The sequence below is a fragment of the Pogona vitticeps genome, chromosome 11 (genome assembly GCF_051106095.1).
Source record: "Pogona vitticeps strain Pit_001003342236 chromosome 11, PviZW2.1, whole genome shotgun sequence".
Classification (NCBI taxonomy): domain Eukaryota; kingdom Metazoa; phylum Chordata; class Lepidosauria; order Squamata; family Agamidae; genus Pogona; species Pogona vitticeps.
In genome coordinates this window covers 23,621,414-23,638,377 of record NC_135793.1, presented here as the reverse complement: position 1 = coordinate 23,638,377, position 16,964 = coordinate 23,621,414, and the positions used below count along the sequence as shown (strand labels likewise).

The 16,964-nt window shown below is 49.8% G+C and overlaps 1 protein-coding gene across 9 annotated transcripts in view; it reads right to left on the bottom strand.

The window, feature by feature from the left end:
• The window catches only part of ARHGEF6 (Rac/Cdc42 guanine nucleotide exchange factor 6), a 46,577-nt gene that overhangs the window by 28,073 nt on the left and 1,540 nt on the right, over positions 1–16,964 (bottom strand). For 4 of the 9 annotated variants that reach the window (XR_013538756.1, XR_013538757.1, XM_078380702.1 and 1 more), the window contains exons 2-4: positions 14,247–14,330; positions 4,215–4,299; positions 464–585 (exon numbers count right to left, since the gene is read on the bottom strand). Coding sequence is in view for 7 of the 9 variants with exons in the window: in XM_078380702.1 (XP_078236828.1) it covers positions 464–585; positions 4,215–4,299; positions 14,247–14,330 (291 nt within the window). In the remaining 2 variants the exon portion in view is untranslated. Of the gene's footprint in view, positions 1–463; positions 586–4,214; positions 4,300–4,691; positions 4,803–8,736; positions 8,805–9,879; positions 10,125–14,246; positions 14,453–16,964 lie in introns of those variants that run through there. The other 5 variants (XM_078380703.1, XM_078380705.1, XM_078380704.1 and 2 more) reach the window with 5 other exon arrangements.

The window sequence follows — 16,964 nt, the reverse complement described above, 5'->3', positions numbered from 1 at the left end:
TGTGCACCCCAGGTGGGGGAACCTCTGGTTTACAGCTTCGACTCTTCAAAGGGCTTTGCAGGTGTTGCTATGGCTCAGCCCTTTGAAATGTTATGGACGGACATTTCCCTAATCCCACCCCTGCTTCCAACCTCAGTATGACCTATGACCATGTTGGCTGGAGAACTCTGGGTACTGGAGTCCAAAAACAGCAAAGTTTCCAAACTGTGAATGAGGCGGAGTTCTTGCAACAATTATACAAGGAAAATGAATGTTATTATTGCAGCTCGGAGGGGGACGGAAGATGAGAGGGAGCACATTGAGCTGGTCCGATGGCGAAGGCAGACAGTAAGATTCAGACCGAAAATTTTCTAAGTTACTGGGGTTTTTGCTTAGCTGCTGGGCAACACAAGAACACTCTTGGCTTGGCTCTTCTTGCCTCTTCACCGCATCCCCCTAAGTTTATTTTTGGAAAAAGACTTACCACTGCTTTGGACTGGCTGCCGGTTGGCGATTTAGGAGAGTTGGCTTGCATCAGAGGCGGCTGGACACCCACAGGAGAATTAAGAGGTGGCAGGTTTGTGCATGGCTGGACGGATCTCCAATCTGTGTCAAGGGAAAAGATATTTATTTATCTATCTATCATCTGTCTGTCTGTCTCATCTGTTTGTGGTGCTGGGGGAGAGCTCTGTGGATACCCTGGACTGCCAGAAAGACGAACAAGTGGGTCCTAGATCAGATCAAGCCTGAACAATCTCTGGTGGTAAAAATGACGAAACTGAAGCTGTCCTACTTTGGGCACATCAGGAGAAGGCAAGAGGATTCTCTGGGAAAGACAATGACGCTGGGAAAGGTGGAAGGCAGGAGGAAAAGAGGAAGACCCAATACGCGATAGAATGACTCCTTCAAGGATGCCACCCGCTGGAGTTTGGAAGAGCTGAGCAGGGCAGCTGAGGACACGATACGATGGAGACCACTCCATCATGGGGTTGCCATAAATGGAGGGCAACTTGGTGGCGAGTAGGAACAATAAACCATTAAGGGCTTTATAGGTTAGATGGCTATGGAAAGTGGAGCAAAATAAAATACTTCCGCCGTGCCCAAGAAGGGTGGAAAGAATACTCAGCAAAGAGCCTTCCTGCTCTTCCGCAAAGATGGCTTGAAGGGGGAGGAGGAGGAAAGGAGAAGCTGCCCAGAGCCGATCAAATGGTGCAGGGCTTTCTGTGTTTTCCTCTTCGAACAGGGAGCCGAGTGCTTGGCAGGACAACCGGGTACATAAAACCCACACGGCAGGAAAACGCAAAAACAGGCTGACATTTGCTGGGAGCTGCTGGTCGCTGTTTTTGGTTTGGGGGCCCGTGGGAAAAGATCTTAGGATGCTATAAGTGGAGTGATTATAACCTTTCTTTCTTTCTTTCTTTCTTTCTTTCTTTCTTTCTTTCTTTCTTTCTTTCTTTCTTTCTTTCTTTCTCTCTCCCTCCCTCCCTCCCTCCCTCCCTCCCTCCCTCCCTCCCTCCCTCCCTCCCTCCCTCCCTCCCTCCCTTCCTTCCTTCCTTCCTTCCTTCCTTCCTTCCTTCCTTCCTTCCTTCCTTCCTTCCTTCCTTCCTTCCCTGTCTCCCTCCCTCCCAAAGCCACCCCCTGCTGAAGCATATCAGGGACGGCAACTTCCTACATCTGGCCACTAATATGCACCATTCTGGAACCTGACCCCTCTCAGACCGAGATGGATATGAAAAAGATCAAATGTAAAGCCTTCCGCAATGTGTTGGCTGAGAGAAGATGCTTGCTAGCGAGCCACCGTGTTAACAACCGCCCACCTTATCCTTCCCCCGCCATGGCACCCTGCCAAAGACAGCTTGCCACATGATGCAGAAAAGATGGTCTACCTTGCACTGATCATTCTGTTCCAACTGCTCGGTTTTAATTTTTTGGGTGGGTGGGGGAAACCTTGTTAATCTTTCTTCTCCTCCTTTTGAAATCATGGCTCTTTCTCAAGAATAAGGGGCCCAGGTGGCTTGTTTTGGAAGCTCTTGCTGCACGGGTTGGGTCGAATTCTGGATCAAGGTGGGCCCATCTAGATGAAGAGCAGGGATTCACATCATCTCCTTCTGGAGCCATTGAGCACGAGAGTGTGACGGCTGTCCTCATTTCCCAGGACAGGTCAAGGGAAAGAAGGGGGATCTGGATGTCCAAATCTTGATTTGGATCTGGGTTTGGGATCAGGCAAGGGAGGATCTGGATCAGTAAGACCAAACCAGGACTGAATCAAGCTTGGAGCCCGAACCACAGAGCATCTGTTCAGCTCCTAAACTCATAGAAGAGTCTCTGTAACCCATCTATCCAAAACTGAGCATCACTCATTAAAAAACCTATTTTATACCTTCCCTGGTGTGGACACAGCTAGGACACCTGGAAAATCATGTACCCTCTATTAATGCATTCAAGTGGCTTCAGCCGTTTGCTGGAGCCACACTGTAGACCTTTCCCTCTCCCAGCTTTGTTCTCGCTGTACTCCGTTCTTTGCAATTCTATTTACTTGCTCCAAATCTTTTCTGGTCCCTTCCGGGAACTCTGCCCAGGACAAGGCTCAGGACATCGTTACAAGGGCGGTGGGAAAAAAATATTTAAAGAAAAATCGTAGAAATGCATATTTCTAAAGGCGAAGTTGCTAGAAGTGGCCACTAGAGGGAGTCAGAGGCCATGCTATGTCTAATTCATGTTTTTCTGCATCCATGGGGGGGGGGGCACTTGGAACCGGTCCTCCATGGATACGGTGTGTGTGTGTGTGTGTGTGTGTGTGTGTGGAATCCCCCCCCCCCAAACTGATGGATAGGTAGGATGCAAAAAAGGAAGGGGCACCACAGACTAGAGGTTTCAAATTCAAATAAATAAACAGTGACTACATACACTGCAGCAGAATAGAATGGAGGAAAAAATTATTTTAAAACTAAAACGAGAGAAAGAAACAAACTCACACCAACTTGGTGCAATTGCTAGAGAAAGTCAGAAAACCCTATAGCGCTGACGCGTCTCAAAGATCTGGCAAGCTCCGTGGTTCATATGGAGCTGCTTGGCTGGTAAAGGACAGTGGAATCAATGTTTAAGTTGCGATGAAATGCAGACGCTGAAATGTAGATGCCATGTCGCGTTTTGTTGCTGGAGAGACATTTTGATTGCATCTGATGGGATTCTATGAATAGACGCTGGCTCCAGAAGTACAAATATATTTTTTGCTCACTGAGAATGAATCAGTGAACGGTTTGGGGTGGGGGGGAGGAAGGGGGGGGGACTTTTTGGTCTTTCTGTGCCTTCTGCCTCCATGACATTTAACGGCCTGTTTAACTTTCAACTTGGTTTTAAAATAGTTTTAAACAGCTTTGTGTTGTTTTAATGTAGTCAACAGGGTTTTTAATGTCGTGTAATATTGGAACCGCTCCATGCAGGGAGGGAGGGAGGCCACACGCACAAGGAAGCTATAATAGGGCTCAAGCGACAGGTTTCGGCTGAATATCAGGAAAAAAGGTCTCAACTGTTAGAGCAGTACGAAAATGGGACCAACAATTTTGGGAGGCGGTGAGTGCTCCAGTGCTGGAGGCATTTAAGAGAAATCTGGACAGCCATCTGTCAGATATATTTTGATTTGGGTTCCTGCCTTGAGCAGGGGGTTGGACTGGATGGCCTTAAGGGTCCCTTCCTGCTCCATTGCTCTATGGCTCTATGGGGAGAAAAGAAGCAAGTAAGTGGCCATTCTGGATGGGGATGAGCCACATGGTGGTTGCTCCCAGCCAGGCTGACAGAGGTGTGGGGCACACACGGTCTCCCCTTTTTCTCGGATGCCGCCAGATGGAGCACTAGGAGAAGCCGCTGGAGATGGGCTCTGGACCAGCCTTCTCCCTGATCTGCTAGCTTTCTATAATCAGAGCTGGGGGAAGCATCCAGGCACATGGCTTCCCCCTTCTGGTGATGTATAGCTTGACTCTGAATCAGAAGTGAAACACAATTCCAAGGAACTGGAACGTCCAACTCATGTAAGAATGCAAGAATCCCCAACCATGGGTCACCCTGATGTTCTTGGGACTACAACTCCCAGAAATCCCAGCCAGCATCGTGAGTGGTGAAGGGTTCTGGGAGTTGTAGTCCGGGAACATCTGGGGGAGACCCATGGTTGGGGATCATGGCTCTAGAGATACACACCGCAGTCGTTAAGCATGAACCCAACCTTTTCCCTGCCTTACCTTCACTGGCCTTGTTGAGAGCCGTCAGAGTACTCACTACCTGGGAGAAATGGTCTCCTGTGTACAGATCGTGGGCATCAAACAGCTGGGGAGAGGGAGAGAGAGAGAGAGAGAATCATGGGTCAGTCAATTCCAACTTGCGGTGACCCTTTTCTAGGTTTTCCAAGTAGAGAGTACTCGACAGTATTTTCCTATTTCCTTCTGGGATCACTGTGCAGCTTGCCCAAGGCCACCCAGGCTGGCTTTTCTCCCTTGGCAGCACGCCGTGGGGAAATCAAACTCCCAACCTAAACCGCAGAGCTATCCGGCTGGCTGCTCCTAATTTAGGAAGGGCTGGGGTACGGTCCAGACTGTCTGAACAGGCTAGCTGCCGCTCGGCTCAAGGAAGGGTACAAGGAGAGGAGGGAAAAATAAAATTAGCGGTGACTGTTTAGCCACACTGCTGCAATAAAGCCTCCAGAGTCAGAGGCAGTATACCTGGGAATATCAGTCCCTCGGCTGCCACATCACACAGAAGCCTGGAGATTTCTCGCTGGCCACCACGGAAAGGCAGAACCAAGAAATTTTGTGGACCGCCGATCCCACAAACTAGCAAGGAAGGAGGGATAAGCACGTTTTTGCACTAACATGAATTTTTAGTTTCATTTTAAAAGATACCTCTGCCTTTAAACAATACGATTCTGCTGGTGTTTTACGAGTTGTCTCTTGCTTTGGGAGGTTCTATCAGGCAAAATAAGTAAGCAGCAAATAAATACTTCTATCACTGCAGTTATAAATAATAATGGTTACGTCCTTAGGCTGAAATACGAGTCCAAGATTTCTTTACTGGCCTCTAAAAAACTGGCTCGGCTGAGTTGCGGCAGGCACCCCCAGTGGGTTGTTGAAAAATAAAATAAAATAAGAAAGTCAGGGGGAAATGCCCCCTTCCCATGTCAGCAGTTTTAGAGCTGTATCCCTGAACGGACAAGTTGTTCTGTGGTTTTGCCTTGTGAAAAGCCCATGCGCACTGCTCGGCAAAGCGAGGCTGATATCACCGGGCAATCAAAGCCTGTTTGGCGTCTCTTCCAACGGTGGCCTCAGATTCCGAACTATAATTTAGAAAGAAGGGACGTGTTTAGAGTCCAAGGACTGCTTCAGGGCCAACTCTGCGCTGGCCAATGAATCATAACAACCCACGGTCCTGGATTATGGGTTATTTCTTGCCCACACTTTGGCTCACTCCAAGCATCTTCAGGCTGGCCATTCCATGAGCCCTTTAAAGCAGGGTATCCCGTTGGCTCATTCACCCTGCAAGCATTGGCGTCATGGGAATAATCCTGGGGGAAGCACCCTTCTTTACTGCATAGTATTGCCCTTTATATGGCAGGTTTCAAGGGTAGGCAAATAGCTTTTTCCGAGGCAGCTCACAACACAGTGCAACACACAACGAAGCAGTGGAAGCGGGTGAGTGCGATTTCAGGGTGGGGCAGCGAATCTGCACCGGCTTCTTGTCTGAATGTCAAAGCTCTCCGTTGTGCTTGGACCTTCCATGCAATATGGGCCTGCCCCCTTGGGATGGTTCCTTTAAAGTTTGGACTACAACCCGGATAGGCTTCAGTGCCCCGCCCCGACATCGGAGCCACCCGCCCATACTGTTCTTGTGCTTGCCATGTGCTATCAAGTTGCTTCTGACTCATGGCGACCCTATGAACAAGCCATCTCCAAAATTTAAAAAAAAAAAACCTGTGGCTTCCTTTAGGGGTCAGTCCATCTTGTATTTGGTCTTCCTCTATTCCTGCTGCCTTCCACCTTTCCCGACATTATTGTCTTTTATTTATTTGTTTACAAGATTTTTTAGCTGCGACATTACCAGTGGTCTCTGAGCGGTGCACAACAATATTAAAACTTTTAAAACATTAAAACCATTAAAAATAGACAAATATTATAATAATATCCTATATTTAAAACAATCATTAAAACATTAATATTAATAAATCCTGCTGCTCATGTGGCCAGGTAAAGGATGGTATTTAAATAAAATGCTGGCTAAACAGAAAGGTCTTTGCCTGGCGCCGAAAAGCCAGAAGTGTTGGAGCCAGGCGGATCTCTATAGGGAGGGCGTTCCAAAGTTGAGGGGCCAACAGCCGAGAAGGCCCTATTTTGGCATGCCACCCCCCTCACCTCTTTCAGGGATGGCACCTTCAAAAGGGCCTCCTGGCCTGATCTTGGAGGAGCTTTGAGCCAAAGCAGAGTCAGACCCTCAATCGTTAAGATTAAAGAGAGCACTTGGAATGAGGGTAAATCAATCAAGACCTCTCCTGAAAGAGAAGAGAAAATGGGGAGGATATGATAGGACTTTATTGGGAGGTACAGCTGCAAATATTTGAGCCTCGCCCTTTCCCAAACCATGGAACGAACTCTTCACAACTGGTGAAAAGGTCTGGCAAAAGTCCAAAATCCCATTTCATTTCTGCTCTAAATCTTTGAAGCGATCAAGAGAGAGAGAGAGGAAAAAAAGAATAACAAAACGGTCTCCAGAAGTAGGCAGTGGGTAACTCTAAAAATAAAAAATAAAAATAACAACAACAACAACAACAACAACAACAACAACCACCCTCAAAACTCTACTGACTCTGAAATTGGGTTTTGAATGTTGTTTTTTCTGCCTCAAAGCTCCCATTCTGGGCAGCCTTCCTGGAGTCGGTGCTTGGCAGATGATGGGGTGGATGGCAGCATCTCCGTCTCAGCTAGCCTGAGAAATAGCCGTCCGTCCGTCCAACACACTGAGAGTTGGATTCCTGCACTGCGGTTGGACTTCATGGCCTTAGAGGCCCCTTCCAACACCTTAATCCTAAGACTCTACTGAGACTCAACAGGATAAATCAACATCTTGGAGTTTTTTACTGCTCCTTGTATCAGAGTTTAACCTTCTCAACCCTGAACACGGTCCACTCCCCCCTCCTCGAGAGACGCAAGCAATTCCTAGACCATAAGGGCGGGCTGAACTCAATTCATGTGGTTATTTTCTCATAACATTTGGAAAGTTACTTCTGCAAAAAAATGATTTCTTCCTGCTTTTTGCTATAGTGTTTCAGAGGCCGTTTGTTGTTCTTACACTATTTAGAAAGCAGCCGGTTGTGTTACTTTGTTCACTGCCCTGTTTTGCTTTGCTGTTTGTTTGTTTTTTAAATTGACAAACAAGAACCACCACATTTGATCAACAAGGAAAGAGGTATTGACAGAACCTGAAGATGAGACTCAGCAGCGCCAGGGCAGAAGTGGAGTTTAAAAAAAACAATTAAAAATGTTTTCTTAAAAGATTTCCTAAAGAGGCCTGGTTGCGATGCAGCCTTTTGAGGCAAAGTCTAATATGCTCGGCAATTAGGTGGGAGAATGGAAGACCCTTCGTATTTATTCATCCAGGGCCACTCTTGGGCCATTCAGAGGCGCTGGGAAAGGCCCTTCTCGCTTGCTAAATTTAAAGATATTGGTGACTGTGAACAGCGCAACGAAGACGCAAGGCTGAAATCAACCACATTGCAGAGGCTGGTCATGGAAAAGGAATGTGTCATCTCTGTAAATTCCATTTTGGAAAAATGACCCTCAAGAAGAACCAGTACTTTCTGGAAACTCTTTCTGAGCCTTCTGTTCTAGTATAACTTCTACGGAGAAGAGTTAAAGCACACACAAAAAATCCTGCACAATCACTTCTGTGAGTTGCATAAATAAAGTAGTAGAAATGTGCATCTAGCGATTCATTTTGTGCAATTTTCTCTGGTTCACAATGTACCAGATTTCACTCTGTGTTCACAAGAGGTAGAAATATAGACAAGTAAGTAGATAAAGGATATTTCCAAATTCAGACTCCGCACTAGCATGGAATGGATCCAACCCTGCACAGATTTCTTCCACCAGAAGGTGGGTTTGTAAGAAACACATTTCTTAGAAATTTTGAAGTTGCTCTAATTCTTGAGTGTCAGCATTGAGGCAAATTAGATGGCTGCCACCATGAATTTGATTTTTATTCATGATAGACATGCATACTTGCACGCGAATAAATCCGTAATCTGAAGAAATAAGATTCTCCCCTCCCCAGATTCCTTATATATGACATAGGGAATGCTGTTTCTCCCCCCCCCCCCAGCCACTTTAAATAAATTTCATATCTCGTTCTCACATGATGCATAAGGACTGATTAAGTTCAGACAGCTGCTTAGCTTTATCAACACCGCAAGCTTTAGATACAGGGTGTGTGTGTGTGTGTGTGTGTGTGTGTGTGTGTGTGTGTGTGTGTGTGTGTGTGTGTGTGTGTGTGAGAGAGAGAGAGAGAGAGAGAGAGAGAGAGAGAGAGAGAGAGAGAGAGAGAGAGAGAGAACCTAATTCAAATGACCAGTTCTGGGAATAAAGTTATTTAACTGGTCAAAAGTTTGGCTAGAAGATGGGGGGGGAGGGAGAGGGAGGGGGGCAGAAAAAGGGGTGACCAACGATGTTCTGGGCGAGACCCCACGCGATCTTTTGCATCAGGCAAAAACCATATACTCACTTTTGGAGTTTGAAAGAGAAGGCAGGATTCAAAGAGAAATGGGAAGGGGTCCACAGGCTTTGGAGACCCTGGAACGAAAGGGAGGAAGTCCTGGAGGAGATGATGGTATCCGAGGGGGCAGAAGGGGGCGTCCAGGGACAGGGTGGAGAGGACGGCGAGGGATGGGCTCGAACCAGGGAGTGGTGGTTCGAGTCACGCATCGGGCCTGCGGAGCTCAGGGATCTGGGCTCAAGGCTCCCCCGAGCCAGGAGCTCACAGGGGGGTGACTTTGAGCCGGTGGCGGCCTCCCTTTCGGCCTGGCCTGCCTGGCAGGGCTGTCATTGCCGGGGGGGGGGGGAAGCGGGGAGCCCTCTTGCACCAACTCCTGCTCGCGAGAGGAAGGACGGGAGAGCAACGTCCCCGAATCCTTTTTGGAAACCCACCCAGCCCGCGGCTCGGTCTGTCAGCCGAAGAGCAGCGCAGAGGGGACCCCCTCGCTTCTTGGTTCACCCCCCCTATCCGGCTGGAAGCTCCTCGGGGCAGGGCGGGTCTTTCCTCAAGGAAAATCGAAAGGAGTGGAGGCGGGGGGGAAGAGAAGGCAAACGAAAGGGCCGGGTTTGCTGAGGCTGAGGACGCTTGTGAACCGGAGCGCCGCGAGTGAAAGCCGTCCCTGGACGGTGCAGGACGGTGGGTTGCTGGATTTATCCAGCCCAGTCTTGCGAGTCCTCCTGAGTCTCCCGTTGGAGGCAGGATTCGATCTCGGGACCCCTGGGATTTCCCCCCCCCCGTGTCTCCATCCAGAGACAGACCCTCCGGGGGCTCTGCTTTCGCTTCTGAAACCGCCGCCACGGGCTGGGCGTCGAGGATGGCGCGGGAGCAGGCGCGCCCCGGGAGCGCCCTGGTGCAGACCCGGGTCCTGGACACGTAACGTGCGAACGGGGTGGCGATCCCCCCCCGCAGCGGAGACTCTCTTCCAGCCCTGGGGAAGCGGGCCGGAAAGTGGGGGGGGGGGGAGAAAGGAGGCGGCAGGGAAAGAGACCGGACTTGGGGGCGTCCGGGAAGCGCAAGGGGGGGCAAGGAGAAGCTGCGCGCACCGAAAGGGGGGCATCTCTGGGGCCAGGAGGGGCGCGGGGAAGGGGAGGATCGGAGTCGGGGGCCACTCACCCTCTCAGGCCCCGGGAAGCGTCTGCAAGCGAGGGACGGGGGGACCGGCACTGCGCGCTGCTCCCGCCGCTGCCGCTGCGCTCTGACCCGGAGCTGGATCGCAAGCGGGCGGCGCAAGGAAAGGGAAGTGACAGGCGGTCGGGCAGGCCGGGTCGGCGGTCGGGAGCGCCACCCCCAGCCGCGCCGGGAGTCCCCGAGGCTCGCCAGGGAGGCGGGCGCCTCGCCATCCTCCGCGCGGCGCGGGAGCCTGCGCGCTTTCCTGCGCGGGCTGCTGCGTTGGGAGGAGCCCGAGCGAAGGCGCGGCGGGGGGGGGGGCGGCCCGGGGCGCGTGCAGAGCGCTCCCCCCCGGCGGCCCCGCCCCGCGGCACAGACTCTGCCCCGAGGAGCTTACAGCAAGGGGGAACCGCGTAAAACCCCGCGGGTTCCCCCACCCCACCCCCGGGCATCAGCCTTCCTCGGCAGCCGCATCCCCCCCCCCCCCTTTCAGACGTCCGGAGAGCTTTTTGCCAGATTAATAGCCGGTTTGGGAGGTGCCGCCAGAGCAGAACTAGACCTCCCTGGGGAGTCACCTCGGGGACGTGTCACGTCGGAACTCAACAGGACGCGCCCTGGTCTCCCTTGTTCTCTCTCCCCCCCCCCCAACACACCATAAATTAGGGCTTGGAGAAGTTACTTCAGGGGAACCCCGACTCCCTGAACTCCTCAGCTGGTTCCGGGAGTTGCAGTTTCCCAAAGCAACTTTTCCCAAGTTTTGCTCACAACCACCCTGTGAGGCAGAACTGGCGGGGGTGGGAAGAGGTTGAAAAGCCTCGTGCCAGAGCTTTTAAACTTGTTGGCTTACAAGGCCTGACCGTCTGTGGAGTACAAGGAAAGGGAGGTCTAGGACTCAGCAGAGGAGAAAACAGAGGGAACCGAGTAACTACAACTCCCAGAATCCCCCAGCCAGCGTTCCAAGTGGCAGCCAGGCCAAGGGGGTCCATCATGTCCTTGACAGGAGAGAGTGTGTGCAATCTGGCTTGCCTTTTTTTTTTGGGAGGGGGGGAAGAGGGCCTGGCCCTTGTGCCTGATTGACAGGCCTGCCCAGATTACTCACGGGAAGTGGGCAAAGAGGGGCCCACCGCTGAATGCCACCTGGCACCACCATGACGGCATTCTTGCAAGCTGCCAGAGAAACCCACCAATGACAGCCGGATGAAGCCCGGACATCTGTTCCAGTTTTTCTCACGTCCCAGCGTTGCTGCGGAAATCAAGCCCTATTCACAAGTCATTCTTCTCCAAGTACAATCAGATGTGGTTGCTAAATCCAGTTTACATGCCCGTCCCCCTTGGTTGGGTCAAAAAAAAAAATCAACTGTTTCCCAACTCTTTCCCCTCCCCCCCCTCCACGTACACCCAGAGAAGTTTGCTGGGAGACCCAGGAGGTAGCCACCATTGACTTATTTCCCTTTTTTCTATTCTTTTCTTTGCTTTTTTTCACCCCATCCCCCCCTCTCCTGCTCACCCCTCCCCCATACCTGTGTCAGCCTAGTGGGGAGGGTCAGCAGCGCTGGCCTTGGGAAAAGAGAAAGGGCAGGAAAGATGCATGCTGTGAAGTTGTGACACCTTGGAGAAAACCAAAACCTGTAATTCTAGTTCTTGAGTCGCTGGACTCGGAGAGGACAGCTTGATTTATGCAGAGGCCCAGACCCTGGATCTGCCTGCAATACGGGAGCCCTTATATATTCCATCCAGACCTTTGAGTTCATGAGATGACAGGTCTAGCAAGTTCTGCCTTTGCTCCCACAGTTGTCGACCAGTTCCCAATAACGGTGGCGTAACAATTAGTAACAGTAACTGGCACAGAGAAGCCGGTTTTGCCTCTGGTACTGCACGTAACCCATAAATCATCATTACCCACTGTGAAATTTAAGCTTTCCCTCTCTTTTACGCAGATATGTACACACATCCTTGTGGTTGGCGACTCCATTTTCAGGGGTGCTGTAACTCCACTCCATGTTTTACCCTTCTCTTGGCAGGAGCTCTCCAAGGTGCTGAACCTATTTTGAGGGTAGGGTTCAACTCCTAAAAACCACAGCCTAAAATCTCACACCAGCTGTGAAATTAGAGTTGTTGCCAGCTGCCACAGTGGGCACACCAGGATCCTCAAGTCCCAGAGCACTGGCTGAAGTCCAAAGAAACTGGGTGGCAGAAACAAATCTGGGGGCTAGAAGAGGACAGTGAAGTGGCTTTGAAGCATGCATGTCTACCACCCTGTTCCCAGTTGCTGCCACATTTCATTGACCCAGCTTGAGAGCTGTTGGGTGCTCCAGATGGTACGATGGGCTCAAGCACATGCACCTGCTGCTTAGTTCTCCCGGTTCCTCACTCCTGCCTTTTTTGCATTCCCAACCTCATTTGGGGCAGAGAAGGGAGTGGAGTACCGTCACCACAACTCCTGAACCTCCTTGTTGCTCAAGCACTGCCAGTAAGCATGCCAAACCTGGAAGGACCCCCCCCTTTTCTTGCCCGTCTCACCTCTAGGGTGTCACAAGTTCTGCCTCTTTCTTTCACGGCTTTGCCCTAAAATCTTAGGAAACAGGGTACCAATGAATGATTTGGCCACTCTAAGGCATACACACAGATATGGGGGGGGGGGGGAGAGCAAAGTGTGCTGCTTATATACTGCCCCATAGCGCTTCCCTCCCCCCAGTAAGCTGGATACTCATTTTACCAACCTCTGAAGAGGGGAAGGCTGAGTCAACCTTGTGCCAGTTACCTGGGTCTGAACCCAGGGCAGGAGCAGAGTTTTGGCTGCATTACTGCAATTTAACTACTGTGCCGGGAGGCTCCTTATTTACATCTCCGTAAGCAATGCATGTCAAGCTTGCCCTTCAGAATGCTCTTGGTTCAACATTGCTTCGGGGTTCGTAACATGCTGTTCTTGCTCACCCAGTCTTGCACGCTTTCCATGCAGTAAATCCACACATTGCCAGGAGAGAGAGAGGGAGGGAGGAAAAAAAAAACACAGGGAAGGGTCACCCATCATTTAGACCCAAAGTAAAATCCTTTCCAAACCAGCATAGTCTCCCATGGCATTTGGTTCTTGTTTCTCCCTTTTTGAAAACCAAACAAGGAGAGGTCACTGCATAACGATTCATTTTTTGGATGGTTACTGCCTTTTTGGGTTCCCTCCCCTTATGGTTTGTATGTGTGTTTTTAAGCCTTGGTTTCCCCCCCTCCCCAAATATTGACTGTGTTATATACAAATATTATTTCCTTATTGTTTTTTAGAAATGCTCGGCTATATTTTATGATAATTTACAACTGTATGGCTTTATACTTGCATCGTATACTGGTCAGGGTTCTTTTGGGGGAAGAGAAGGAGCTTACTTAATTAACTGATTATCACTAATTATACTTATTCATTTGCATCCCCTGTTATTCCATACTTTCTCTCTTCGCTCTGCCTCTCCTACTGGTAAAGTTTAGGAGACATCATGCTCGGAGGCAAAGATGTGTTCTCTCTGTTTTGTTCGCTTTGCTGACGTAACTCTGTCAAATGCCATGTCCGTCAGTGTCACGAAAGATGCAATCCTACCGCCCCTTAGACATTTCCCCAGGAGACATAGGCTGTTTGGGATCTTTCCCTCCAAGCGTGGAAAAATAGATCCAACCTTGAAGTTAAAGATCTGACCTTGTAAAGTGGCTGCTGGCAACTCTGGAGGCTTCTGTGCCAAACTATGCTGTTAAATGAGACAGGAAGCCTCCGGAGCATTTTTCTCTTCTGATGAGACGTCTTCCTTGCAATCCCTTCTTGTTCAAGTAGCTACTGCCCCTTGAACAAGCAACATTCCTGAGAGGTCTCCAAGGGCAGCCCCAGAGAGACCATTAGACTGCAGTAGTCAAGTCTGAAGTATCTCTATTTAAAGGATCTCAGAGGAAACAATTTATTTATTATTTCTTATATTTATATACTGCTCCACTAGTGTGATGCATGGGGAAATATCTCTTTTGGAGATTTGGGAACGATGGTGCCAAATAGATCTGGAAGTTAGTCAGTGATCCTGTGTTGGCCGCCTTCATAAACGCCGGGATTATATCTGCCCTCTGTAAGCAGAGCACTGGCTTTGCGGGGGAAAAAAGTTTCACCCTGGGGAATTCTCCAGTTCAAGGAGATTTTAAGTCCCCGCAGTTTGGGGCTGAAAAACACTGACCCAGAGGCTTCAAGGGAGGGTCAGAAAGAACGCTTGAAACCTTGCAAATCTGGAGCCAGCCAGTGTCAGCCGCATTAGGCAAGACAAACAGAAGGACTGATTCGAAACAAGACATCTTCCCTATGCACGAATGATCTGGCTCGTTAGAAGTCACATTTAGGTGGCAACACTTACCTCTACTTTAAGCGCGGCACATCCTTTTAAGAATTCCTTGATGTTGGCGAGGCAGTCGGCTTCTGTCTTGGGTTCCGGGCAATACTGTAAGAAAGCAAAACCCCGCAAGAAACAGAGCGTGAGGCACAGAACAACTCCGCGTCAGAAACAGCCTGCCTTTCTCTCTGTCAGCTGGGCTGGATATTAGGCTGTGTATATTTGTAACTGGATGAGACAGCTTGGTGCTGCGTAGATTTTTGCAAGAACGTGGGCTGCCGTGGGTGGGCGGGTGTGCGGGAAGTGCAGAGGCAAGCTGTCATACTAAGGAGTGAGCAGTGCTGGATGTGACTGGGTGCAACCTGGCTTTCTTGTTCGTGCTGCGACTTTTTATTGTTTTCCGAGTGCTGTTGTTTCAAGCGTTTATTTTATATTTTATTGTTTTGTCATGCGTCTCCTTGTAAGCTGCTTTGAAAAGTTTCATAGTGGGGGCGGTGAGGTTAAAAACAGAGCCCAGTATCCTGTTTCAGAGAAGCAGTCGCTAGTGTGGGCAGTGAATGCTGGAGTTTTTGCAACCTCGCATGCTGCTTTTAGGAGGTTTGGCTGGGAGGGACCTTTCTGGGATGGGCTGACTGTCAATCTATCCAGCACTAACCAATCATTCCTTCCCTGCCTCTGAATTCAAAGAGAGCCCCGCCCCTCTGCTAAGTGTGCTTTCCCCCTCTTCTGAGTCTGTTGGAAGCAGTGGGTCTGTTGACGTCTGTTGCTGAAAATGGTCATGTTTGTCAGTTTTGGTCTGCTCAGTTGTAAGTAATGAACGGATGAGTGCGTTACTGAGACTGTAAGTGCCAGCTGATGAGAACAAAAGGGGGAGTACTCTGGGGAATTTCTGCTCTGTGAATCCCTGAACTTTTGCCGCACATCCAAAGGAATTCAACCAGCAATTCGAAACTCAGCAACAGTGAAAGGTTCTGGAATGATAGTCTAAAACAATAACTTTTCCAAACTCTGTTTCTGCATAAGGGGAGAAAATCATAGGCAAAACTGAACAGCTTCAGCTGTTGGTGGTTGCAACGTTACTCAACAGCATGGAGACAAGGCAGTTGACATCTTAGAAACCACAGACAGTCCTCCGTAAGATTTCGAGGCCGAGAGACTGTGAGTGTGTGTCCTGCATCCTGCTAAGCAACACACTCTTCCTGTACTTCATGAAAAAAATGCTGCACCCACAGTGCATTAGGGAGGCAAACAAGGCGGATTAAAATGAGGCATGAAAAGAGTGAATTAGGCACCTGTCCAGGTTTTGGTCATTCCTAGCGCCAGATTTGACCGTCAGGGGTGGAAATCACGATTTACTGGGGTAAGAGTGGAACATTGAAAGCACACTTTGGTGAAGTCACTGCTTTTGCAGGGTGACTCCTAGGGTCGCCCAGCTGGCCTGGGCATGCTGGCCGGGGGATTCTGGGAGTTGTAATCCGAGAAAGGAAGTCTACTAGGTTCTGAGTCTGATTAGAACACAGAACCCACAAACACACAGAAATCCCCGAGGTTTAATGTCCTTCTTCCGCAACCGGAGCAGACACTTCTTAGGCAGGACAAGGAAGAGGGGGGAAAAAGAACGAACCAGACGCTTTTGACTTGGCTCACGTACTTTTAGGGAAGACTCCGACCATACGGGCCGTTCTCAAAGCACCCAGGCAGGCAGTCTGAATGACTTTGCAGTCAAAAGGTTCCTCTTTTGTTTTTGAGAAATACAGAGGAACTGATCAGGCACAGAAAGGGGAGGCGGGCTATTTACGCCTCCTCAGCCCTCGTGTATTTCACGACCATTTCCTCTTCGTCAAGTTCTTCTCTGGTTCATGCATGTCTTGCAACGCTTGCTGATTTGGGCTCCGATCCCACACCTTCCCAAGGTTCAGATCCACGGGGTGTCACAAACGGAGGAACACAATATTTGTTTATCTCAGTGCCAACCCTCCCTGATCTCCTCTCTCAGCTATGCTGTCCGCTATCTTGGTGGCCCCATAAGTGTCCTCCACCGTGTGAAAGGAACTGGGATCAGAAGGGCAATCTTCCCCGACTGTATCTGAGAAGCAAGCAAGACACCATAGGTACATCCAGGCATAGCTAAGGTGTTCAGACTAGTACTGTAGGCATTCCAGAGAGAGACAGGAACTGAATAAACTCCAAAGAATAACAGGCCTTGCGTCCTACATTAGCAATGTTTAAGCAAATGGGCTTAAATGTCGCACCATTTGAGAGAAGCAGGCTGTCCAGAAGATGCTGGGGCCTGCCATGCAGAGATGAAACTTTCTTGTGAGCGTTGGCAATGTAGTAAACTTGATTCCCTTCCCTTTTGCAAATACTGGCGTCCTCCGATGGCCGCGAGGGCCAGCTTGAAATGAAAGAACCACATCTCAAGGGCATCTGGTGGGCTACACATTACAAATCTCTACACTATAGACAATTGTAAGCGAGCCATCATTTTGTTTTTCAGTAGCCACATCTTCCAATCCTTGTCCAAAATATGTAGGTAATACCATCAGCCTCTCCTAAATGGTTGTACAAAAGCCAGGGAGATGTGGATGGAGGGCTTGGTGAGTTAGGTCTCCGGCTGCAGAGAAAGAGATCGGAGATTCGATACTCGCTGTGCGTCCGAGAAGAGCCAGCCTGGGTGGCCTTGGGCCAGCTGCGCACTCCCAGGGAAGAAGGGAGTGGAAGACCCTGAACAGAGTGGCGCTA